This window comes from Hyaena hyaena, unplaced genomic scaffold (genome assembly GCF_003009895.1).
Source record: "Hyaena hyaena isolate Hyena2069 unplaced genomic scaffold, ASM300989v1 scaffold_1115, whole genome shotgun sequence".
NCBI lineage: Eukaryota > Metazoa > Chordata > Mammalia > Carnivora > Hyaenidae > Hyaena > Hyaena hyaena.
Window position 1 is genome coordinate 320,151 of NW_024081743.1, and position 27,724 is coordinate 347,874.

Consider the following 27,724-nt stretch of genomic DNA (forward strand, 5'->3'; position numbering starts at 1 on the left):
TTAAAACTAACAAGAGATAGAAAACTAACGAAAGTGATAAAACAAAAAAGCTCTCCTCCAAAGAAATTCCAGGAAGAATTGACAGCTAAAGACCTGCTCAAAGCAGATATAAGCAAAATAACTGAACAAGAATTTAGAACAATAGTCATAAAATTAATCGCTGGACTTGAAAAACACATGGAAGACATCAGAGAAACTATTGCTACAAAGACTATGGAGCTTAAAAATAGTTGTGATGAATTTAAAAATGCTGTAAATGAGATGCAAAATAAAATGGAGGCATCCAATGCACGGATTGAGGAGGCATAAAGGAGAATAAGTGGCTTACAAGAAACAATTATAGAAATAGAGGAAGCTGAGAAAAAGAGAGATAAACTGATCCAGGAAAATGAAAGGAGATTCGAGAGCGCAGCAATACAATCAAACGGAATAATATCTGCATCATAGGAATTCCAGAAGAGGAAGAGAGAGGGAAAGGTGCTGAAGGAGTACTTGAACAAATTATAGCAGAGAACTTCCTCAATCTGGGTAAGGAAACAGACATTGAACTCCAAGAAGCACAGAGAACTCCCCTCAGACGTAACTTGAATCCAACTTCTGCATGACATATCATAGTGAAACTGGCAAAATATAAGGACAAAGAGAGAATTCTCTCTTTGTCCTATAGCAGCTAGGGATAAAAGGACCCTCAAATACAAAAGGAAACCTATCAGAGTGGTGACAGACCTATCTACTGAAACTTGGCAGGCCAGAAAGGAAAGGCAGGAAATCTTCAATAAGATGAACAGGAAAAAAATGCAACCAAGAATCCTCTATGCAGCAAACCTGTCATTCAGAATAGAAGGAGAGATAAAAGTCTTTCCAAACAAACAAAAATTGAAAGGATTCGTCACCACTAAACCAGCCCTACAAGAAATCCTGAGGGGGATTCTCTGAGGGAAATGCTACAAGGAACACAAGATACCAGAAACACCACCACAAGCATAAATCCCACAAAGGACACGATAACTCTAAACCCATATTTTTCAATAATAACACTGAATGTAAATGGACTAATGCCCCAATCAAAAGACATAGGGTAGCAGAAAGGATAAAAAAACAAACTCCATCTATTTGCTGTCTATAAGAAACTCATTTTAGACCTGAGGACACCTTCAGATTGAAAGTACGGGGATGAAGAAATATCTATCATGCTACTGGAAGTTAAAAGAAAGCTGGAGTAGCTGTGCTTATATAAGACAAACTAGACTTTAAAGTAAAGATATTAACAAGGGATGAAGAAGGGCATTATATAATAATTACAGGGTCTCTCCATCATGAAGAGCTAACAATTATAAACGTCTATGCACCAAATATAGGAGCACCTAAATACATAAAACAATCACAAACAGAAACACTCTTATTGATAAGAATGTGCTAATACCAGGGGACTTTAATACTCCACTAACAGTAATGGATAGATCAACTAGACAGAAAATCAATAAAGACACAATGGACTTGAATGACACATTGGACCAGATGGATCTGACAGATATATTTAGATCCCTACATCCAGAGGCCATGGAAGTCACTTTCTTCTCAAGTGCGCATGGCACATTCTCTAAGATAGATCACATACTGGGACATAAAACTACCCTCAATAAATATAAAAGAATTGGATCATACCATGCACACTTTCAAATCACAATGCTATGAAACTCGAAATCTGTCACAGGAAGAAATCTGGAAAACCTCCAAAAACATGGAGGTTAAAGAATACCCTAGTAAAGGGGCGCCTGGGTGGCTTAGTCGGTTAAGCGTCCGACTTTCGCTTAGGTCATGATCTCGCGGTTCGTGGGTTCGGGCCCCGCGTCGGGCTCTGTGCTGACTGCCAGCTCAGAGCCTGGAGCCTGTTTCAGTCTGTGACTCCCTCTCTCTCTGACCCTCCCCTGCTCACGCTGTCTCTCTCTCTCTCTCTCCTAGAAATAAATAAAAACATTTAAAAAAAAAAAAAAAGAATACCCTAGTAAAGAACGAATGGGCCAATCAAGCAATTAGAGAAGAAATATAAAATATATGGAAACAAATGAAAATGAGAATACAACAATCCAAATTCTATGGGATGCTGCGAAGGCAGTCCTAAGAGGAAAGTACATTGTACTCCAGGCCTATTTTAAGAAACTAGAAAAAGTGCAAGTGCAAAATCTAACAGCGCACCTAAACCAAATAGAGGGATAGCAACAAGAGCACCCCACACCCAGTAGGAGAAGAGAAATAATAAAAATCAAGGCAGAAATAAATAATATAGAAACCAAGGAAACAGTTGAACGGATCAATGAAACCAAGAGTTGGTTTTTTGTTTTCTTGTTTTATTTTTAAGGTTTAATACTGGTTTTATTAAGTTATAAACTTCTGGATTTCTGTTTTTTTAATTTCCTTGTGTGGCAAGTTTTAATGATGTAATTATAATACTTACGTACAGAAATGTAAACCAAAAAAGGAAAAGCGAAATATATCATTTTTTTCATCCACCATTAGCCTCTTTTCATTACCAAACCTCCCTTGTCCTGGCATTATCAATTACCTGGACACTATCAACTACCTGGACGTTATCAACTATGTACTTTCTTTTGATCTCCCTTCACCGTGGATCCCAGTGACTTCAGGAGATATTCTCTAACTGAATTCTGATTATTTGGCAACTTTCTTTTTTTTATTTTCTTGAAAAAATTTTAAACTTATTTTTATTTCTTAAACAGTTTATTGTCAAGTTGGCTTCGATATAAAACCCAGGGCTCATCCCCTCAAGTGCCCACCTCCATGCCCATCACTCTCCTTCCCCTCCCCCACACCCCCATCAGTCCTCAGTTTGTTCTCAGCAATCAAGAGTCACTCATGGTTTCCCTCTCTCCCTCTCTCCCACTATTTTTCCCCTTGTTCTCACCCATGGTCTTCAGTTATATTCTTCCTAATCCTCCTATACGTGCAAACATATGGTAGCTGTCCTCTGCCTGACTTATTTCGCTCAGCATAACACCCTCAAGTTCATCCATGTTGCTACACATGGCCAAATTTCATTCTTTCTCATTGCCATGTAGTATTCCATCGTATAGGTAAACCACATCTTCTTGATCCATTCGTCCGTTGATGAGCACTTAGTCTCTTTCCATGTTTTGGCTATTGTTGAGAGTGCTGCTCTGAACAAGGGGTACATGTGCCCCTATGCATCATCACTCCTGTATCCCTTCGGTAAATTCCTAGCAGTGCTATTGTTGGGTCATAGGGGAGTTCTAGTGTTAATTTTTGGAGGAACCTCCACAATGTTTTCCAGAGGAGCTGCACTAATTTACATTCTGACCGACAGTGTAGGAGGGTGCCTGTTTCTCCACATCCTCGCCAGCATCTAGAGTCCTCTGATTTGTTCATTTTAGCTACTCTGACCAGGGTGAGGTGGTATCTCAGTGTGGTTTTGATTTGTATTTCCCTGATGAGGAGGGATGCTGAGCATCGTTTCATATGTCTGTTGGCCATCTGGATGTCCTCTTTGGAGAAGTGTCTGTTCATATCTTCTGCCCATGTCTTCACTGGAATATTTGTTTTTCAGGTACGGAGTTTGGTGAGTTCCTTCTAGATTTTGATTATTAACCCTTTATCTGATATGTCATTTGCAACTATCTTTTCCCATTCCGTTGGTTGCCTATTAGTTTTATGGATTGTTTCCTTTGCCGTGCAGAAGCTTTTAATCTTGATGAGGTCCCAATAGTTCATGTTTGCTCTTGATTCCCTTGCCTTTGGGGATGTGTCAAATAAGAAGTTGCTGCGGTGGAGGTCAAGGAGGTTGTTTCCTGCTTTCTCCTCTAGGGTTTTGATGGTTTCCTGTCTCATGTTCAGGTCCTTTATCTATTTTGAGTTTATTTTGGTGTACGGAGTGAGAAAATGATCGAGTTTCATTCTTCTGCTTGTTTCTGTCCACTTCTCCCAGGACCATCTGTTAAGGAGGCTGTCTTTTTTTCCATTGGATACTCTTTCCCGCTTTGTCAAAGATTAGTAGGCTGTATACATTTGTGTCCAATTGTTAGCTCTTAATTCTATTCCATTGGTCTATGTGTCTGTTATTGTGCCAATACGATACTGTCTTGAAGATTATAGCTTTGTAGTAGCTAAAATTCTGGGATGGTGATGCCTCCCATTTTAGTTTTCTTTTTCAATATGACTTTGGCTATTCGGGGTCTTTTGTGGTTCCATACTAATTTTAGGATAGTTTGTTTTAGTTTTGAGAAGTATACTGGTGCAATTTTGATTGGGATTGCATTGAATGTGTATATTGCTTTGGGTAGTAATGTAATTTTAACTATATTTATTCTTCCAATCCATGAGCATGGAATGTTTTTCCATTTCTTTGTGTCTTCTTCAATTTCCTTCATAAGTTTTCTATAGTTTTCATCATACAGATCTCTTGTATCCTTGGTTAAGTTTATTCCTAGGTATTTTATGGTTTTTTGTGCAATTGTGAATGGGATCAGTTTCTTGATCTCTTTTTCTGTTGCTTCATTGTGGTGTATAAAAATGCAACTGATTTCTGTACGTTGATTTTGTACCCTGCAACTTTGTTGAATTCTTGGATCAGTTCTACTAGGCTTCTGGTGGAGTCTGTCAGGTTTTCTACGTACAGTATCATGTCGTCTGCGAAAAGTGAAAGTTTGACTTCTTCGTTGCCGATTCTGATGCCTTTGATTTCCTTTTGTTGTCTCATGGTTGATGCTAGGACGTCCAGCACTATGTTAAACAACAGTGGTGAGAGTGGACATCCCTGTCGTTTTCCTGATCTCAGGGGAACGCTCTCAGTTTTTCCCCGTTGAGGATGATGTTAGCTGAGGGCTTCTCATAGATGGACTTTATGATGTTTAAATAAGTTCCTTCTATCCCGACTTTCTCGAGGGTCTTTATTAAGAAGGATTCTGTGTTTTGTCAAATGCTTTTTCTGCATCTATCGACAGGATCATAGGGTTTTTGTCTTTTCTTTTGTTGATGTGATGGATCACATTGAATGATTTGCGAATACTGAACCAGTCTTATAACCCAGAAATGAATCCCACTTGATCTTGGTGGATAATTCTTTTTATGTGCTGTTGGATTCGATTTGCAAGTATCTTGTTGAGGATTATTGCATATGTATTCATCAAGGATATTGGCCTGTAGTTCTCTTTTTTTGATGGATCTCTGGCTTGGGAAGCAGAGTGATTCTGGCTTCATAAAATGAGTCCTGAAGTTTTCCTTCGATATCTATTTTATGGAATAGTTTGGGAAGAGTGGGTATTAATTCTGTTTTAAATGTCTGGAAGAATTCACCAGGGAAGCCATCTGGCCCAGGGCTCTTATTTGTTGAGTGATTTTTGATAACTGATTTGATTTCTTCACTACATATGGGGCTGTTCAGGCTTTGTATCTCTTCCCGTGTGAATTTAGTAGTGTGTGTAGTGTTTAGGAATTTGTCCATTTCTTCTAAGTTGTCCAATTTGTTGGTATATAATTTTTCATAGTGTTCCCTGATAATTGCTTGTATTTCTGAGGTGTTGGTTGTAATAAGTCCACTTTCATTCATGATTTTGTGTATTTTAGTCTTCTCTCTTCTTTTTGAGAAGCCTGGCTAGAGGTTTGTCAATTTTGTTGATTTTTTCAAAAAACCTACTCTTGTGGCTAAAATGAGCAAATCAGAGGACTCCAAATGCTGGTGAGGATGTGGAGAAATGGGCACCCTCCTACACTGTTGGTGGGAATATAAACTGGTGCAGCCCCTCTGGAAAACAGTGTGGAGGTTCATCAAAAAATTAACACTAGAACTCCCTTATGACCCAGCAATAGCACTGCTAGGAATTTACCTAAGGAATACAGGAGTGCTGCTGCATAGGAGCACATATACCCCAATGTTCATAGCAGCACTCTCAACAATGGCCAAAACATGGTAAGAGACTAAGTGTCCATCAACGGACAAATGGATCAAGAAGATGTGGTTTATCTATACGATGAAATACTACATGGCAATGAGAAAGAATGAAATCTGGCCATGTGTAACAACATGGATGGAGCTTGAGGGTGTTATGGTGAGCTAAATAAGTCAGGGAGAGAAGGACAGTTACCGTACGTTTGCACGTATAGGAGGATTAGGTGGAACTTAACGGAGGACCATGGGGGAGAAAAAGGGGAGAAATAGTGGGGGAGAAGGAGACAAGCAAACCATGAGAGACTCTTGATTGCTGAGAACAAACTGAGGACTGATGGGTGTGGGGGAGAGGGGAAAGGGAGTGGTGGGCATGGAGGAGGGCTCTTGTTGGGATGAGCACTGGGTGTTATATGGAAACCAACTTGACAATAAGCTATTTTAAAAAAAAGAATAAATATTGTAGGGGCGCCTGGTTGGCTAAGACAATTAAGCGTCTGATTTTGACTCAGGTCACGATCTCACGGTTCGTGTGTTCGAGCCCCGCGTCGGGCTTGTGCTGACAGCTAGGTCAGAGCCTATAGCCTGCTTCCTTCAGAATCTGTGCCTCCCTTTCTATCTGACCCTCCCCTGCTCACGCTGTCTCTCTGTCTCTCTCTCAGAAACAAATAAAACATTTAAAAAAGCATAAAAATGAAAAATATCTATACTACCCAAAGCTACCTCCACATTTATTGTATTCCCTATCAAAATACCACCCGATTCTTTTGTAGCATGAAATCACATAATCTTAAAACGTGTACTGAACCCGAAAAGACCCCAAATAGCCAAAGCAATCCTCAAAAAGAAAGAAAACTGGAGGTATCATGATTCCAGATTTCAAGCTATATTACAAATCTGTAATCTTTAAGAGAGTATTGTCCTGGCACTAAAACAGACACATAGATCAATTGAACAGAATAGAAAACCCTGAAATACACCCACAACTATATGGTCACCTCATCTTTGACAAAGCGGGAAAGAAAATCCAATGGAAAAAAGTCTCATCAACAAATGGTGTTGGGAAAACTGGACAGCGATATGCAGAAGAATGAAACTGGACCACTTTCTTACACCATACAAAAATAAATTTCACTGGATGAAAGACTTAAATATGAGACAGGAAACCATCAAAATCCCAGAGAAGAATTCAGGCAGAAACCTCTTTGACCTTGTCCATAGCGACTTCTTACTAGACATGTCGCTGAAGGCAAGGGAAACAAAAGCAAACATGAACTATTGGTACTTCATCAAGATAAAAACTTCTGCACAGCAAAGGAAACAATCAACAAAACTAAAAAGCATTCTACAGAATGGGAGAAGATGTTTGCAAATGATATCTGATAAATGGCTAGTATCCAAAAGTATAAAAACTTACCAAACTCAACACCTAAAAAAACCCCAAACAATTAGTTAAGGAATGGGGAGAAGACATGAATAGAAACTTTTCCAAGGAAGACATCCAGATGGCTAAGAGACCCATGAAAACATGCTCAAGATCACTCATCTTCAGGGAAATACAAATCAAAACCATGATGATATACTACCTCACATCTGTCAGAATGGCTAATATTAACAACACAAGAAACAACAGGTGTTGGTGAGAATGCAGAGAAAAGGGAACCTTCTTGAAATATTGTTGGGAATGCAAGCTAGTGTAGCCACTCTGGAGAACAGTATGGAGGTTCCTCAAGAAACTAAAAAGGAACTACTGTACGATCCAGCAAGTGCACAATTAGGTATTTACCCCCCAAAATACAAAAATACAGATTGGAACTGGTATACGCACTCCAATGTACCCAGTGTACTATATTAATAAGATATAGTATATCTTAATAGTATATATTAATATATAAGATATATTAATAAGATATAAGATTTCCTTTTAAAAGGAAAAAGTAAAATGATTTTAATTCACCGATGACCTATTTTTATATATAGATAACTTTAAAAAATCCAAAATATATTTAAATTATAAACATGTTCAGTAATGTTGCAGGATACAAGATCTACATACAAAAATCGGTTGTTTTTCTATAAACTAGAAATGACTTATCTGAAAATGAATTAAGAAATGTGATTCATTAATAATGGCATTCAGAAAAATAAAATACTTAGGATTAAAATTAACCAAAGAGATCCAAGACTTGTATATTGAATATATTGTATTCTGTATCTTCCTCTCTCTACCCCTCCCTTGCTCCTGCTCTGTCTATCTCAGTCTCTCAAAAATAAATAAATTTTAAAAAAAATTTTAAATCTCTACTACCATTTTTACATAGATGGATAAGCTGATTCTAAAATTCATATTAAATTATCAGGGACCCCAAACAGCCAAAACAATGTTCATACTCAGAAGATTCATAATTCTTTTTTTTTTCAAAATTTTATTTAAATTCAAATTTATTTATTTAACATACAGTGCAGTATTGTTTTCAGGAGTAGAATTCAGTGATTCATCAATTACAATGCCCAGTGCTCATCATAATAAGTGCCCTCCTTAATACTCATCACCCATCTAGTCCAGCCCCCACCATGAACTTTCAGTTTGTTTTCTATCTTTAAGGAGGACTCGTAATTCTTGATTTTCAAACTTACTACAAAGTTACAGTAATTACAAAGATTTGCAATGTAGGCATAAGAATAGAAATTTAGATTAATGGAATAGAATTGAGAATACAGAATCAAACCCATTTTTTGACAGGGTGTCAAGACCATTAAACAATTAAGAAATGGTGCTGAGATAACTGGATATACCCTTGAAAATAATAAATTTGGACTCTTATCTCAAACCAATTTCAAAATTAGCTAAGACCTAAAACTATAAAAAATTTAGAAGAAGATTTTTAAGCAAATCTAATGAGCTTGGATTTGGCAATGGATTCTTAAACATGACATCTAAAACACAAGCAACAAAAGAAAAAATAGGTAAACTGAAATTCAGTAAAATTAGAAACATTTGTTCATCAAAGAACACTGTGAAGAAAACAAAAGCCAAAGAATGGGTAAACATATTTTCAAATCCTATATTTGACAAAGGCTTAATATTTAGTATATATAAAAAAGTCCTACAACTCAAGAAATAAAAGATATCCCAATTAAAAAATGGACAAAGAGATTGAACAAATATCTCTATAAAGAAGATATACAAATTGCCAATAAGCATAGGAAAACATGCTCAACATCATTAGTCATTAGGGAAGTGCAAATCAAAATCACAATGAGATGCCACTTCACACACCCTAGGATGGCTATATAATAAGGAAGATGGAAGAAAACAAGTTTTGGCGTGAATATTGAGTAATTGATAAGCTGATATATTGTTGGTGGGTATGTAAAATTCTGTAGAGACTGTGGAAAACATTTTAGACTGTGGAAAACCTTTTAGCTGTTCCTCAAAAAGTTAAATATGGAATTATATGACCCAGTAACTCCACTCCTACAAATATAACCAGAATTGAAAAGTGATGTTCAAAAAATATTTGTATGTAAAAGTTCATAGTAGCACTATTCACATCAGCAAAAATGAAAACAATCCATATCTCCATCCATTGATTAATGAATAAACAAAATGTAAATCCATACAATGGAATGTTTTCTTAACCATAAAAGGAATTAATTACTAATATATGGTACATCAAGGATGAATCTGAAATACTTTATGGTAAGTAAAAAAATACAGACACAAAGGCTATATATGATACCATTTGTACATGAAATGTTCAGAATAGGTAAAATCAATAAAGACAGAAAACACCCATTAGTGGTTGTCATGGGCTGGGAGGAAGGGAAAATAGGAATGACTGCTTAGTGTGTATGAGAATTTTGGTAGAGTATGATGAAAATGCTCTGAAATTACAATGTGATAATTCTACAACTTGAATGTTCTAAAAACCACTAATCTGTTGACTTTACAATGATTAAAATTGTAAATTTTAGGTCACACAAAGTTTACCTGAATAAGCAAATTCAACTAAGCAATCCTGCAATTAAAAGAAAACTAGTTTGGATATAGGGGCAAGATGGCGGAGAAGTAGAGAACTCCGTACATTGCACTCGCCCCCATTTCTCGCACGGAGAAGGCCTGAAGCCATAGGAGCCCTTAAAGAATCCAGGATTTTGGGAGGAAAAGGAGACAGGGTCCACTGAGAAAAAACTTCTAACGTGGGTGTGAACTGGGGAAGATAAAATCAAGCCGGGAACAGAGACACAGAGGGACGGGAGCGATCCCCCTCTGCGGGGAGTGAGAGGGGAAAGAGAGAGGCCTAAACTGCTCAAGACACAGTCCCTGTCGCTGGGGAACAGAAAAACCTCCACTCGGGACACAGAGGGACCCGGTCTGGGGCTCTCCAGCTGACCCTAGGTGGGACGCACTTTTCCCAAACAATCCCCAGGAAAACAACTCCCTGTGCGCCAACTGCCTGCGCGCCAACTCCCTGCGTGCCAACTCGACCTGGAGAGGCCGGGCAGCGACCGCGCCTTTGTGCTTCTTGCTCGGCTCGATCCCTAGAGGGGAGGTGAAGGGCTTAAAACTGGGAGATTTGCCCCTGAGTTCGTTTTTCGGGTGACGAGACACAGAGGGACCTGATTTTGTGCTGTCCAGCTGACCCTAGGCAGGACGCACTCATCAAAGGCGACCTGACCCGCGTCATTGCTCGCCAACCTGACCTGCAGGAGACAGGAGCAGCAGCTTCTGGCTCAATCCCCAGGGGGTAGGCGAGAGGCTTGGAATTGCCCTAAGGGGATCGCCTGTGAGTTTGTGTCTGCAGCAATTTCAGTGGGGCGCACGGACTGGGATTTGGAAACGAGTTCTGCCCTGGGATATAGAGCCGTACCCACCTTGGCTGCGCCCCCAGCACGGCAAGTTTACACACCCAAAATAGAGAGTTGCAGCACTTGGTTCAAGAAGGGACTGGAGTCCTGCCACTCTTCTCCCCACAACCGACAAGGCAGAACTCCCGCCAGATGCATTGGATCAAACCACGCCCATCACTGTTAGAGAGCTGCTCTCCTCCCCTCCCCCCCCTTTTTTTTTTAAATCAGAGCAAGGCCGTGATTAATTCTGGCCACTGGCTTGCTTAAACAGTCACATTTAATCCATACTCTAGATGTAAATTCTACACCTACCTACCTTTTCATCTCTTTCTCTCTGGAGTAATCAGGCTATATAGTTTCTCTGGATAACACCAGTGTCTATCTCTCACATCTTCAACCATATTCCACCCTTTCACTCTTTGAAAAAAGCTTCTTATCCTTTTTGCCTGTTCATTCCATTTCCAATTTTGCCTCATCCCCGCACTGTCATCTCTCTCTTTCTCTATGCTTTTCAAACAGCACTGCTTACACATGGCTATTTAATTGTAGCTGGGAAATCTGGTTAAATGCTTTAAACTGTTCTTTGTCTATTGGCTTTCTTCTTTTTTCCCTTCCTTTTCTTCTTTTTGAATTTTTTATGTATTTTGATTTTCTATTATTCGTCTGCCCTCCTCCCTCTTTTCCCTTTACTTTTTTATTTTCCCTCTCAGTTTGCGTGTTTGTTGGATTTGTCTGTGCGTTTGTATGCCTCGGTTCCCTGTGTGTTCATCTGTCTGTTTCCCTCTCTAGGGCTACCTCAAGAAACAAGCCAAAGTACACATGGTGGAGAATTCCAAATACCACTATGAGTAGGAAAATAAAATAACCACGGTCTCAACAAGAGAGACCAAGAGATACCATTCAGAGAACATTTTCTGGAAGTATAGGCCCTGGACAGTCAAAGAGCCTTCTTGGGTACAGCTGCGCTCATAGGTGGAGAGAACATAACAAGTTTTTAAAACTAATAGAGATAGAAAGCTAAACAAAATGATGAAACGAAAGAGCTCTCCTCCAAAGAAATTCTAGGAAGAAGTGACAGCTAAAGACTGCTCAAAACAGATATAAGCAAAATAACTGAACAAGATTTTAGAACAATAATCATAAAATTAATCGCTGGGCGTGAAAAATGCATGGAGGACATCAAAGAAACAATGGCTACAAACAACATGGAGCTTAAAAATAGGTATGATGAATTTAAAAATGCGATAAATGAGATACATAATAAACTGGAGGCGTCCAATCCATGGATTGAAGAGGCAGAGAGGAGAATAAGTGATTTAGAAGACAGAATTATAGCAAAAGAAGAAACTGAGAAGAAAAGAGACAAACTGATGCAGGAACATGAAAGAAGAGTTTGAGAGCTCAGCGATAAAACCAAACGCAAAAATATCCGTATCATAGGAATTCCAGAAGAGGAAGAGAGAAGGAAAGGTGCTGAAGGAGTCCTGGAACAAATTATAGCAGAGAACTTCCCCAAGCTGGGGAGGGAAGTAGACGTTGAAATTCAAGAGGAACAGAGAAGTCCCCTCAGACGTAACTTGAATTGGTCTTCTGCACAACATATCAGAGTAAAAATGGCAAAATATAAAGATAAAGAGAGAATTTTGAAAGCAGCTAGGGAGAAAAGGGCCCTGACATACAAAAGGAAACCTATCAGAGTGGTGACAGACCTATCTACTGACACTTGGCAGGCCAGAAAGGAATGGCAGGAGATCTTCAATATGATGAACAGAAAAAATATGCAGCCAAGAATCCTCTATCCAGTAAGCCTGTCATTCAGAATAGAAGGAGATATAAAAGCCTTTCCAAATAACAAAAATTGAAAGCATTTGTCACCACTGAGCCAGCCCTACATGAAATCTTGAGGGGGACTCTCTGAGGGAAGTGTTGCAAGGAACGAAGATCCCAGAGACACCACCACAAGTATGAATCCCACAAAGGACAATGACTCTCAACCCACATATTTCAATAATAATACTGAATGTAAATGGGCTGAATGCCCTAATCAAAAGACATAGGGTAGCAGAATGGATAAAAAAACAAAATCCATCTATTTGCTGTCTTTAATTTTAGACTGGAAGATACCTTCAGATTAAATGTAAGGGGATGGAGAAATATCTATCATGTTACGGGAAGTCAAAAGAAAGCTGGAGTAGCTATACCTATATCGGACAAACTGGACTTTAAATTAAAGACAATAAAAAGAGATGAAAAAGGGCATTATATAATAATTACAGGGTCCATCCATCAGGAAGAACTAACAATTATAAATGTCTACGCACCAAATATGGGAGCACCTAAATATATAAAACAATTAATCACAAACAGAAACAAACTTATAGATAAGAATGTGCTAATAGCAGGGGACTTTAATACTCCACTTACAGCAATGGACAGATCAACCAGACAGAAAATCACTAAAGAAACAACGGACTTGAATGACACATTGGACCAGATGGATCTGACAGATATATTTAGAACTCTGCATCCTGAGGCCAAGGAGTTCACTTTCTTTTCAAGTGCACATGGCACATACTCCAAGATAGATCACATACTGGGACATAAAGCAGCCCTTAATAAATATAAAAGAATTGAGATAATACCATGCAACCTTTCATAATGCTTTGAAACTTGAACGTAATCACAGAAAGAAGTCTGGAAATCCTCCAAAAAGATGGAGGTTAAAGAACACCCTACTAAAAAATGAGTGGGCCAATCAGGCAACTAGAGAAGAAAATAAAACATATATGGAAACAAATGAAAATACAACAATCCAAACTCTATGGGATGCGGCAAAGCGGTCCTGAGAGGAAAAAACATTGCACTCCAGGCCTATTTCAAGAAATTAGAAAAAGCGCAAGTGCAAATTCTAACAGCTCACATAAAGGAAATAGAGACAGAGCAACAAGAGCACCCCAAACCCAGTAGAGGAAGAGAAATAGTAAAAATCAGAACAGAAATAAACAACATAGAGACGAAAGAAACAATTGAAAAGATCCATGAAACCAAGAGTTGATTTTTTGAAAAAAAATAAATAAATAAACAAAATTGAAAACCTCTAGCCAGGCTTCTCAAAAAGAAAAGAGAGAACACTCAGACAAATCAAGAATGAAAATGGACTTATTACAACCAACCCCTCAGAAGTACAAGCAATTATTAGGGAATACTATGAAAAAGTATATAGAAACAAATTGGACAACTTAGAAAAAATGGACAAATTCCTAAACACACACTCACTACCAAAATTCACAAGGGAAGAGATAGAAAATCTGAACAGACCCATAACTAGTGAAGAAATCGAATTAGTGATCAAAAATCTCCCAACAAATAAGAGCCCTGGACCTGATGGCTTCCCTGGGGAATTCTACCAGACATTTAAAACAGAATTTATACCCATTCTTCTCAAGCTATTCCAAAAAATTGAAATCGAAAGAAAACTTCAGGACTCATTTTATGAAGCCAGCATCACTCTACTTCGCAAGCTAGACAGAGATCCAGCAAAAAAAGAGAACTACAGGCCAATATCCTTGATGAATACGGATGCAAAAATCCTCAACAAGATACTTGCAAATGGAATCCAACAGCACATAAAAAGAATGATCCACCAAGATCAAGTGGGATTCATTCCTGGGTTACAGGGCTGGTTCAACATTCACAAATCAATCAATGTGATCCATCACATCGACATGAGAAAAGATAAAAACCATATGATCCTGTCAATAGATGCAGAAAAAGCATTTGACAAAATACAGCATCGCTTCTTAATAAAGACTCTAGAGAAAGTCGGGATAGAAGGAACTTACATAACATCATAAAGTCCATCTGTGACAAGCCTTCAGCTAACATCATCCTCAATGGGGAAAAACTGAGAGCTTTCCCCCTGAGATCAGGAACACGACAGAGATGTCCACTCTCACCACTGTTGTTTAACATAGTGCGGGAAGTCCTAGCACCTGCCATCAGACAACAAAAGGAAAGAAAAGGCATCAGAATTGGCAAAGAAGAAGTCAAACTTTCACTTTTTGCAGACGACATGATACTCTACATCAAAATCTCAACAGACTCCACCAGAAGCCTACTAGAACTGATCCAAGAATTCAGCAAAGTTGCAGGATACAAAATCAATGTACAGAAATCGGTTGCATTGGTATACACCAATAATGAAGCAACAGAAAGAGAAATCTATAAACTGATCTCATTCACAATTGCACACAAAAAACCATAAAATACCTAAGAATAAACCTACCAAGGATACAAGAGACCTGTGTGATGAAAACTATAGAAAACTTATGAAGGAAATAGAAGAAGACACAAAGAAAGGAAAAACATTCCATGCTCATGGATAGGAAGAATAAATATAGTTAAAATGTCATTACTACCCAAAGCAATGTGCACATTCAATGCAATTCCAATCAAAATTTCACCAGCATACTTCTCAAAACTAGAACTATCTTATAATTTGTATGGAACCAAAGAGACCCCAAATAGCCAAAGTAGTACTAAAGAATAAAACCAAAACGGGAGGTATCACCATCCCAGATTTTAGCCTCTACTACAAAGCTGTCATCATCAAGACAGTATGGTATTGGCACAAAAACAGACACATAGACCAATGGAATAGAGTTGAGAACTCAGAGCTGGACTCAAATGTATACAGCCAACTAATCTTTGACAAAGCAGAAAAGAGTATCCAATGGAAAAAAGACAGCCTCTTTAACAGATGGTGCTGGGAAAATTGGACAGCAACATGCAGAAGAATGAAACTAGATCAATTTCTCACACCATACACAAAAATAAACTCAAAATGGATAAAGGACCTGAATGTGACCTTGACCTCCTTGACCTCTTTGACCTCCACCGCAGCAATTTCTTACTTGACACATCACCGAAAGCAATAGAATGAAGAGCAAAAATAAATGATTGGGACCTCATCAAGATTAAAAGCTTCTGCACGGCAAAGGAAACAATCCACAAAACTAATAGGCAACCAATGGAATGAGAAAAGATAGTTGCAAATGACATATCAGACAAAGGTTTTATATCCAATCTATAAGGCACTCACCAAACTCCACACCCAAAAAACAAACAACCCAGTGAAGATATGGGCAGAAGATATGAACAGACACTTCTCCAAAGAAGACATCCAAATGGATAGCAGAAATATGAAACGATGCTCAGCATCCCTCTTCATCAGGAAAATACACATCAAAACCACACTGAGATACCACCTCACGCCAGAGTGGCTACAATGAGCAAATCAGAGAACTCTAGATGCTGGCGAGGATGTGGAGAAAGGGGCACCCTCCTACACTGTTGGTGGGAATGTAAACTGATGCAGCCCCTCTGGAAAACAGTGTGGAGGTTCCTCAGGAAAATAACAATAGAACTCCCCTATGACCCAGCAATAGCACTGCTAGGAATTTACCCAAGGGATATAGAAATGCTGAGGCATAGGAGCACATGTACCCCAATGTTCATAGCAGCACTCTCAACAATAGCCAAAATATGGAAAGAGCCTAAGTGTTCATCAACGGACGAATGGATCAAGATGTGGTTTATCTATATGAGGGAATACTACATTGCAAAGAGAAAGAATAAAATCTGGCCATGTGGAGCAACATGGATGGAACTTGAGGGTGTTATGCTGAGCCCAGTAAGTCAGGCAGCGAAGGACAAATATCATATGTTTGCACGTATAGGAGGATTAGGAGGAACTTAACGGAGGATCATGGGGGAGAAGAAGGGGGGAAATGGTGGGGGAGAGGGAGAGCGATAAACCATGAGAGACTCTTAAATGCTGAGAACAAACTGTGGACTGATGGGTGTGGGGGGACAAGGGGGAGATGGGCATGGAGTAGAGCACTTGTGGGGATGAGCACTCGGTGTTATATGGAAACCATCTTGATAATAAACTATTTGTAAAAATAAATTTAAAAAAAACAACAAAATGTGTTAAAAATTTTCTCAAGTCAAAAAAAAAAAAAAAAAAAAAAAGAACATGCCTGTGGGGTGCCTGGGTGTCTCAGTCGGTTAAGGGACCGACTTTGGCTCAGGTCATGATTTCATGGTTCGTGGGTTCGAGTCCCGCGTCGGGCTCTGTGCTGTCAGCCAGCTCAGAGCCTGGAGCCTGCTTCAGATTCTGTATCTCCCTCTCTCTCTGACCCTCCCCTGCTCACGCTGTGTCTGTCTGTCTGTCTCTCTCTCAGAAATAAATAAAACATTTAAAAAATTAAAAAAACAAAACATGTCTGTCGGAGGACTGACTATATCTTTGTTTGCAACCTTGTTCTAATAACCAGCCTTGGGGGGGGGGGCACCTGGGTGGCTTAGTCGGTTAAGCGTCTGACTTTCGCTTAGGTCATGATCTCGCGGTTTGTGGGTTCGAGCCCTGCGTCGGGCTCTGTGCTGACTGCTGGCTCAGAGCCTGGAGCCTACTTCAGTCTGTATCTCCCTCTCTCTCTGACCCTGCCCTGCTCACGCTGTCTCTCTCTCTCTCCTAGAAATAAATAAAAATATTAAAAAAAAATAACCAGTCTTGGGGATGATGGATAATATTGAACTCACTGAGTGTCCTGATTTCTGCTAGAGGTTACTCAGCTGACAGAACAGGGATCACAACTCTGACTTATGGTACTTACAACTGGAGAGTTCTAGTATCCCCCAGAGAATTTCCTACAGTTAGGTAGGTAAATATCCCACATGTATTGAATATTACTTAATGACAGATATAAAGGTATGTGGCTTCTGCCTTCAATAATGGAAAATGTAATGTGAAAGTACTTGCCATAGAGCACATCCTACTCCACACGTAAGAAGTTATCAATGAGAAGTATAGATTTTTGCTTCATTCATAAAGTTTCAAAAAATAATTTTATTTCATTTTTAAAGTATATTTATTTATTTAGAGAGAGCGAACTAGTGAACAGGGGAAGGGCAGAGAGGGAGGGAATCCCAAGCAGACTCCACGTTGTAAGCAGAGAGCCCTATGTGGGGCTCCAACCATAGGATGATGACCTGAGCCCAAATCAAGAGAGATGCTTAACTGACTGAGCCACCCAGGCACGCCCCAAAAAAGAATTTTAAAGCAAAACATGAAACTTCCCTGTAGGTTTAAGTGTGTCATCTCTGCTTTAACGTTTTAAAATTGGAAGTGTTTTTAAAAATATTCAGTATAATTATCAAAGAGGATGGGAAACATTGTTTTTCTTGTTATGTTACATTTTGCTGCTTTGGTGAATTTGCAAAAGTTTGGCATAGTTTAAAAAAATCTAATGTTGCATGACAGTGAGCTTGAGTAGTAACTCAAGATGACTCAAGTAACTTGAATTTCTTTTATAACAATCTGATGAGAAGAAGAGTCAAAATTTTTGCTGAGTAGCTTCACATGTCAACATTTCTTGCACTAAAAATTATGCTTAGAAAGGTGGAACACCACTTCACCTTACTTTTAATTTTGTAGTTCACAGGTAGGCATGCAAAGTAGTTTAGAAACAAATTCCTATTAGCCAAATACCAAGCACTGGGCACAATAAAAGACAGCGTGAAGTACTAACAGGGTCAGACATGACACCAGCAAATGCAGAAAGCAGCAATATACAAAATACAATTTTTAAAAATTTTTAAATGTTTTATTTATTTCTGAGAGGGAGAGAGAGACAGCCTGAGCAGGGGAGGGTCAGAGAGAGACAGACAGAATCTAAAATAGGCTCCAGGCTCTGAGCTGGCAGTCAGCACAGAGACCGACACGGGGCTCAAACCCACGAGCTGTAAGATCATGACTTGAGCCGAAGTCGGACGCTTAACCGACTGAGCCACCCAGGTGCCCCCAAAATACAATTTTTATTTTTAAAAATGTTTTATTAGTTTCTGAGAGAGAGACAGCGTGAGCAGGGGAGGGTCAGAGAGAGAGGGAGACACAGAATCCGAAGCAGGATCCAGGCTCTGAGTTGTCAGCACAGAGCCCGACACGGGGCTCGAACCCGAGAACCATGAGATCATGACCTGAGCCAAAGTCGAATGCTTAACCGGCTGCGCCACCCAGGCGCCCCCAAGATACAATTTTTAAAAGGAAGCCTTATGTAAGGCTTTTAAGAAGAAACCATAGAATGGTGAAAACAGGGCAGAAAAGGAAGAAGGAAGGAAGGATGCACCAAAGAACACACAATTCATTAACATAGATTTGCGCTTTATTGTAATTTTGCATCCTGAGATAATAAAATTTTGTATCTGACAAGTGAACAACAGAAGCAGCACTGAAAGTTTCAGAGAGGCAGGTGTCCTTCATTTTGGCACAGCTGTATATAGGTTGAGTTCTTTCAGGGGAGTCACTCTCAAACTTGGAAGAAAAATAAATTCATTCCTCAGGCTATGTAACAATACAAGATGCACAAATGTTCTTGGTTTAAATGGACATATCCACTTGTATTCTTTTCTGATAAAGCTGTCTCCATAGGAATCCTCTGCCAAAAAGTAGAAATCTTAGGCTTTTCAAATGGATGCTTTGATCAATGCCCACCTTCTAGCTACCAGCATTTCCTGTTTTTGCAGCTGAGATTCGTATTTGTATGTGGTTAATCCAAGGAGGGCGAACTAGTTTGTAGATTATATAATTTCAAACATCTTTAATTTGTTCAAAGTTCAGGCATTAAAACAATTTTACACTATTTGCTTACTAGAAAAATGGAAAATTAAGAAAATTAAGCCAAGATAAAAGAAAACAAATAAGCAAGGAATAAAAGGGACACTTGAGAAATTATTGCCTAGACTCATAATTTTGAGTTTATTCACAGAACTACTTTGAGACTCAGAAGTTGATATTTACTCCAATGCTAGAACATATTACAACACTTTCCACATTTGCAATCCAAATAAATTAGCTCAGTTATGATCCTGAAACAGAAGAAAAGAGAAGGCAGATTCTAACCTGAAATTATGTAGCCCAATCTAGCCAACACACACACCCAGGAGTCTAGCATTTCATTATTTAGGGACTGTGTAAGTAACCTGACGGAGAGGGTCAAATAATCTTAGTTCCTTTATAAAAGTGGCTTCCAATATTTTTACCACAGAGATCCCTTTATTATTACCTCCCCATGTTTTCAAGTATTTTATTTACTAAACTGCAGGTAATAATAGGCTTTTTCATTCTTTTACTAATCAAAGGCAGAACTGTCATTCACAACTTATGATCAGTGGGTGATAACCAGTGTTATGTTAGACAGGATTGAAAAAATATAAGCAAAATGCACGGAAATTCAATGTCTTAGTTGGCTTGTGCGGCAGATATATTATGGGTAAATGTATCATTTCTGGTATACTTTCTGAAATATAAAAAAGGTTCAAGGATGCCCCCACTGCTATCTTTATCTTTCCCAAGTTGGGAAACACTGGTTTACATCCACCTGCTTTTCCTCCCTAAGTCAAGTATTAACATAACACAATTACTCATGTTAACATATAGGGGATTAATAACAAATTTACTACTGATAAAATAGATTAACTGCAACACTCATTCTGCAGAGTTTGACTGAGAAAGAAAATATAACAACATAGATTTAAAGGAATCTATTTAGAAATTACAAAATTATGATATTCAGTATATCTTTCAGCCAACTTCAAAAGCACATTAATATATGGAAAAAATCCTCAATTCCCCTGTGAGGTAGGCCCAGATTATTGTCCCCACTTCCACAATGAGGACATGAGGTACAGAGGAATTAAGCAGCAGAGCTAAGAATTAAACCAGAAGTGATTTGGGTTTGAGTTCCACACCACTTTTCTTTTCATCTAATATCAAATTGTTCCAAAAAAATCTTTTTGAGGATACGGAACTTGGTAAGACACTGAAGCAAATATTGGATAGGAGAGGAAACTTTTCACATCATTGTCAAATTGGGTCCTCCCATATCTCCATTGTTGTCACAGTTATAATTTTTGCCTGGATACCAAATGCATAATCAGATTCCACATATGCAAAGCCCACAGACCTTAGTCCTTGGTTCCTAAGGAAACTATACTTATTTTTATTACGATAGAAGGGCTCAGGTCTAGCAGGTATCAGGTTCTTTGAGTCTTTGAGTTTTTTGAGTGTGACATGAACACACATGAGCTGGGAGCCGGTTGGCAAATCAAACATTTACTGTGTGCAAGGCACTGTGAGAATTTCCACCAAGGGTAGTAGATCTGAGAAAAATCATTCTGAGATTCTGTAGAATAAAAATTTCCTAAGGATTCCTAGAATCACAGAATATTAGGTTATCTCTACTTTTCTGTCTAGCTCTAAGTTCAACCCCATGATATTATAGATTAAGAGACTGAAATGTAATTTAAGTGACTTGCCCAAAGCCCCTAATAGTAGATCATTTCCTCATATAGTATGAATCTGACAAAGTCCACAGAAAATGGAATATATTCTCAGTTTACCATCACCAAAATGAAAAGACCAGTTCAGAATCAGAAAAGAGAAATTTAGGGCAAGATAAGGATATACATATCCCCCTTTTCAGTCCCCATATTACATGAACATTATTAATAACATCTATTCCTTTTCTATAGAAAATTTCCCAATAGTTCATTATTTAAAGGAACCTGAACAATTTGACAATCGTTGAAAAATGAATTTTTATAGCAGAATTTTATAGGCATAAGAGGACTTAGCTTCAATGAATTTGGGCATCTTATAGTCAAATCAGCAAAAAGTATTTCCATATGTGAAAATGCTCCATTTAAATGAGTGTATATAATTTCTACATTCCCTTAGGTCAACATAGTTCATTCTAATGAAATTATTTTTGGGGGCATTATGTTCAAGTAGTGAGGTTTGATTTTTTTTAAGTGGTAGTTTATTTGCAAGCAAAATTAAAATGCTAATAATTTTTAAAAGTTCACATACATTTGGAAAAACCCTATTTGTTCTAAGCATTACAAACGTTATGGAATGTCACTCAAATTATGAAAAAATAAGAATTTCATTAAAAATGGCAGAGTGCTAAATGGTAACACAGATTAACTAATCAGACATTAATGTTTATAGATAATATAAATAGTATGTACATTAAATACTTAAGTGGGTTTTTTTGTACGGCTTCAAAGACCATTGTTCTTTCAGAACCATGTTGAATTACATATTTACTAGAATTAGAATTATACCAGTTTTGTAAGTGATTGATAGTCCTGTAATATTTTAACATTAACATAATATGATTGAGGGAAAACAAAGAAACATGCTTTAAATAATAAATAGAATATAATATGCTAATGAAATATTCTAATACTTGAAAAAGATGATTTTAAGTCTAATGATGTACCAATTCATCCATTCTGTTTCCTTCAACATAAAATGTTATCTTTGTTCAAAAACGAGAAGGCACTTCTCCAACTACTTCTAATGTTCAACTACAATGGTCTTTTTCCTAAATTAATAGAGTGGGTAGGAGGGAACAGAGTAGCTGAAAAAGGTTAGGGCTTAATTTCATTTGATACATAATTTAGGTGTTTAAAGGAGCACTGGGGATGGAGATGCATAACGGAATTCAGAGAAGGAATGGTTTTAACTCACAATTTCAAAGCTCTGTGATTATATACTTTAGCAAATACATGTTATTTTCTCGGGAAACTACCACAGCAGGTTTCATAAAATAATATCAGGTAACAGAGAAATTCCCAATTACTTTCTTCAACTTAAAAACAGCTTTCACAAATATATTCTGCTAACTTGATAGAAATATCCAAGTATGCTGTATCCTTAGGATGAAAGAAAAAAAAAAATCAACGGGGGAGTAAATAATGACCACACAGTGCGCTTTGCCATTTCATCATTCATTGCCGCCAATTTCATTGAAAAGAAAACACCCTCCTCCAAAGCACTCCAAAATACCCAACTGCTAATCAGCCCGCTTCATAGGAAAATAGTTTGAAAAGGCAGTCATATGAGAGAGAAGAAAGAAAAATGTGTATTTTATGAGTAGTTCAAGAAAATAATGAGTCAACCAGCATAATGAACAATAAAATAACACATTTAAAAGCAACTAAAGTATTAAAATAAAGTTTACAAATGCTGGCAAATGATTTTTTATGACAAATGTTACTGTAACTCAAGTTATATTCTGTCACCTCCAGATGCGCTCAATTTCCATCTCCTGTTTCATGGAAACAATTCACCACTTCCTGCTCTTCTTTGGGCAAAACCAAGTATGATTTATACATGGCAGAAAAGTTACTATGACTATCACATGGCCAAATTCTAAGTATACAGAAAAAAAATGAGATTTTAAGGACTGACACTTAAAATTATTCTATCATTGGAATTAGAAATTTTGTATTATTCTGGAAATCAATTTGGTATTAAACAATCACAGTTTGAAGCATAAACCTGATGATATTAGCTGGAGCATAAACCACAGATACAATTTTGCCCTGACCTTAGCTATAAAGCAAGACATTTGGTATGCATTTTCAGAGGTTTCCACCTTGTCTATAAAAATACGTATTTAATTTTGCAGCAGACAAATGATATTTGCAGGCACACATATTAAAAGTTAGAGACTCTGGGTGGCTTGGTGGCATGGGGATAATGGGGTTCTACAGAAGGAAGTGGAAAAGTGTGCAAACAATTATAGTCATATATCAAACAGTGTCTCTTTTTGCTCTATTATTGGTTCAGGACCGTGGATTTCAAATTAGGCATAAATTTTTAAAATGGCTTTAAAGACTAGACCTTTTATGAAGAAATGACTGTTCTCTTCACTGGGATAAATGTTTGTCTAAATAGTTTTGCTAAAAGTAGTAAGATGACAAATAGGATATTATTCAGTCCAGGTACTTTTAATTTATTTTTATCAATAGGAATTACAAATAATGCCTATATACAGGCATACATCTGCAGTCGAATTAACACAATATAAAGCTTTAATTATGTTAAAAATTCAAATTTAGTGTGGTGTTCTCACTCATCTTGTGAGGAGAAAAAGAGAAATATGTTCACATCAATGAAAAAGCTACATGTGTGGTGAATTTATAAACTAAAATACTTTTGTCTACATACTTGTCTTTCCTCATTAATAATATCCACATGTTTAAAAAAATTCTCAAAAATATAAAGAATATATTATCAACTATGAATCAGCCACTAATTATTCTTTAGGTACAGCTTCTCAATTAGCTCTCCCTCTTTCCCAAAGCAGAATATCAGAACTCCAAAAAGGGATTAGCAGTGGCTTTCGTGAGAATCTAGCCACCTCCCAAGACATCTGAAATCTTGAAATACTCCTTAAAGAGCATAATTGTATGTATTTTCAAAAGAGGGAAAGGACACATGAAGGGTAATAAATAAGGACAGTGAGGTTGTGAAATGTGTCGGATATCAAATGATTTTTTTGGGGGTTGGAGTGGAGGACAAAATGGAAATTATTAAAATAAATGGAAAAACTAAGGTTCTGGGTTTCAGGTGCAATGCAGAATATCTCAGACAACAACTTCAATTTTAATCCACTCATTAGAAAGGGCAATCCTGCCCTACACCTGAAATTTTAACAAACTCATTATGGCTCTGCCATAAAACATGTTAACAGTCTGTACATTCAAAAGGATGCTTGTAGTCTTCATTCATATTAAAATCTATGCAGATTTGTTGGCAATACAGTAAAAGTAACATTACATTCTGTAAACCATGGCATATCACATTTTGTTATGCAAAGAGACAATATTTACAAGTTTTTTTTAAGAGTTTAAATATTTTATCCACTAACATAAGTGATAATTTAGCAAAGTGCAGGACAAAACCAGTGCTATTAATTGCATGTCCTTTAAAAGCAAGTAAGAGTAAAACCATTTCTAAAAGCTACCAAAAGCTTAATTACTTATGTCCAGTAAGGGATTACAGAGCATTAAGTAGACTAGAAAAATGATGCATATTTAGAAACAGTGAGTATGAAAATTATAAGGCAGCATGCTCAGAACAAATTTTTGTTTTTGCTTTTTAAACACCAGCACTGATGCTTTTTATCTTTAGTGGCAACTATATATATACATATATGTCTCTGTGTGTGTATTTATTTAAAAATTGAGAGTGCAAAACACAAGCCTCATTTAACAACAAAAAAGATGTGCAAATTTTCTTCTGAAACCAACATAAATAAAAGAATAAGGAGAATATTCTAAAGAATAAGAATAAGATTAAGAAATAAAGAATAAGTTGAACACAGCAAAGGAGACCATCTTCATTCCAAAATCATCTACAAGGCACTAAGGGTAGGAAATGACAAGTAACACAGAAGTGACTGAATAAAATTCCTCAGTCGGGTCGGAATATGGGATATTTTGGTAAGAATTCTATTAGTATTACCTGTAAAATAAAAACAAACAAGAATATATTGCTAAAATAATTTGCATTTACTATAACATATATAACCCAGAAAGTCTATAATCATTTTCCCAGGACCGTGTTTTGGTCCTCTAGTATAAAGTGAGTTAAATATATAAAAAAGTTATAAAAATGATTTACTACAAGGTATCATTAGATTGGCAATTAAATTAAACTGGCAAACATAACTACTTGTTGTAGCTAACAGTTTCTATGACTTAATTTATAATAATTATTTGTTTAACTACAGAAAAGCAAACCCTCTTACATTATTATGTCCTTCTTCACCTCCACCCCTCTTTTTTTTTTTAAATAGTTTATTGTCAAATTAGTTTCCACATAACACCCAGTGCTCATCCCCACAAGTGCCCTCCTCCATGCCCATCCCTCCTCCCCCCCACATCCATCAGTCCTCAGTTTTTGTCAGCATTCAAGAGTCTCTCATGGTTTGCCTCTCTCCCTTTCCCCCACCATTTCCCCCCTTCTTCTCCCGGTTGGTCCTCTGTTAAGTTCCTCCTAATCCTCCTATACGTGCACACATATGATATTTGTCCTTCTCTGCCTGACTTATTTCGCTCAGCATAACACCTTCAAGGTCCATCCATGTCGCTACACATGGCCAGATTTCATTGTTTCTCATTGCCATGTAGTATTCCATGGTATAGATAAACCACATCTTCTTGATCCATTCATCTGTTGATGGACACTTAGGCTCTTTCCATGTTTTAGCTATTTCCACCCCTCTTTTTTTAAAACAAAGTATAAGAGATTAAAACTATTGTACAGATTAGAAAAAAAATACCTTTTCTCTATATTACACGTATATATATTTCAATTAAAGCAGTTGATATTGGTTCTTACTTTTATAAGTTGTTTGTATAAAAATAATGAAATACTCAAATGGATTGATTAAAATATTTTAATTAAAGGTTGGAAATACATAATCAAAACCTATGATAATTATAAACTTGTATAAATATATATTAAATTTATATTTAATATTTTATTTATAAATTTAATGTGTAAATTTATAATACTTTAAATAAGGTTTTTGTCTATAGTGCAGTTTAGATTTGTGGTCAGTCATTTGCACATTTTTTTCCCTAAGCTATTCAAAGTGGAGAAAGATAACGTAATAATCATTATTTATGAAATGGAAATGGAACATTTATATACTAAATAGAGACTACATGTCAGCAACTTGAAGCTTAGATAAATTTCATATTCTTTTGAGTGATAATGATGCCGTAGTTACCACATTGGCTATACGTGAATTTGTGTTTTGTGATTAAGATTGTATAGCTTTCATTTAAAAAAAAAAGAACCTATAATTTCTTTATTAAAAATTAAATGTCAGCTTAGAAAAAAAGCCAGGAACATGAATCCAGAATTCAGAAGACAATTCCTATTTTGTGCAAGTTTTGACAAGATAATATTCAGAAATATTTTGTTCAATAGCAGCTGTGCCCATCATCATATGTGATGGTCTGCACTCATATTAAAAGGTTATGGCTGTGTAATGTTTTCACTGGAGCACACAAGCTGAGATTTTTCTAAGATCTAAGTAATTCCTAGCTTTCAAGATATTTTATATTGGCTACACATCTAAAGAAGATGGAAGGAAAAACCTCCATGTTTCAACTGACAAAAGTTCAGGCTGAGGAGAAAAAGGTAAAAAGAAGAACTGACAAATGATAAGCATAGTGAAATATCATTTAGAATGGAATCCAGGGGCGCCTAGGTGGCTCAGTCAGTTAAGCGTCCGACTTTGTTTGGCTCAGGTCATGATCTCACGGTTTGTGAGTTGGAGCCCTATGTCCAGCTCTGTGCTGACAGCTTGGAGCCTGGAGTCTGCTCTGGATTCTGTCTCCCTCTCGCTCTGCCCCTCCCCGGCTTGTGAACACACTCTCTCTCTCAAAAATAAATAAAAACATTAAAAAAATTTAGAATGGGATCCAAAAGAAAGTAACTAAAAACAACTGCATACTTACATACTCCATCATATTGCTAGTTTCGCATTTCCTTTTAGTCAACTTCCAGTGCAAAGCAAGCTAAGAAAGTACAGTTTGTTAAGAATTTCTATATTAATTTATATTACCTATAACATTTGAATAAATCACTGAAAACCATCCAGGTATAAGCATAAAATGCATAACGCAACATTTAAAAATAACTTGTAAAGAATATATACTAAAATTGAATATTAATTTTCTAATTCATTCTTTTGTGGCCTGAAAATTCCTATTTTTTCCAACTTAATGCAAATATATAAATAGGGCATTTATTTGCTTAAACTTTCTTACCTTGTGATATAATCTGTTATTTTCCCATTCTAATAACTTCTGAATTGATCTTCTGGTCTAAGAGAAAAAAAATCAAGACTTGGTTACAAGATGAACTGAAGAACTTTGTAAAATATGTGTATCTATATTTTTTTGCTTGTTTATAAAACCTCATTATTTTTTCCTTTTGTTTTTTTATCAGAAATCAGAAAAAAAAGCAATGTAAATGAAGCTTCCAAAAGAGGAGTAATATTTTGAGCAATTATTATACTA

The 27,724-nt window shown here is 37.0% G+C and overlaps 1 protein-coding gene across 2 annotated transcripts in view; it reads right to left on the reverse strand.

Moving 5' to 3' along the window:
- Positions 1 to 24,982: 24,982 nt before the first annotated feature.
- CHIC1 (cysteine rich hydrophobic domain 1) overlaps positions 24,983 to 27,724 on the reverse strand; it is a 61,851-nt gene continuing 59,109 nt past the window's right edge. Inside the window, exons 4-6 of one of the 2 annotated variants that reach the window (XM_039222355.1) lie at positions 27,473 to 27,529; positions 27,161 to 27,220; positions 24,983 to 25,151 (exon numbers count right to left, since the gene is read on the reverse strand). In XM_039222355.1, coding sequence (XP_039078286.1) covers positions 25,101 to 25,151; positions 27,161 to 27,220; positions 27,473 to 27,529 — 168 coding nt within the window. In that variant the 3' untranslated portion in view covers positions 24,983 to 25,100. The remainder of the gene's footprint in view (positions 25,152 to 27,160; positions 27,221 to 27,472; positions 27,530 to 27,724) is intronic. The other variant, XM_039222356.1, reaches the window with a different exon arrangement.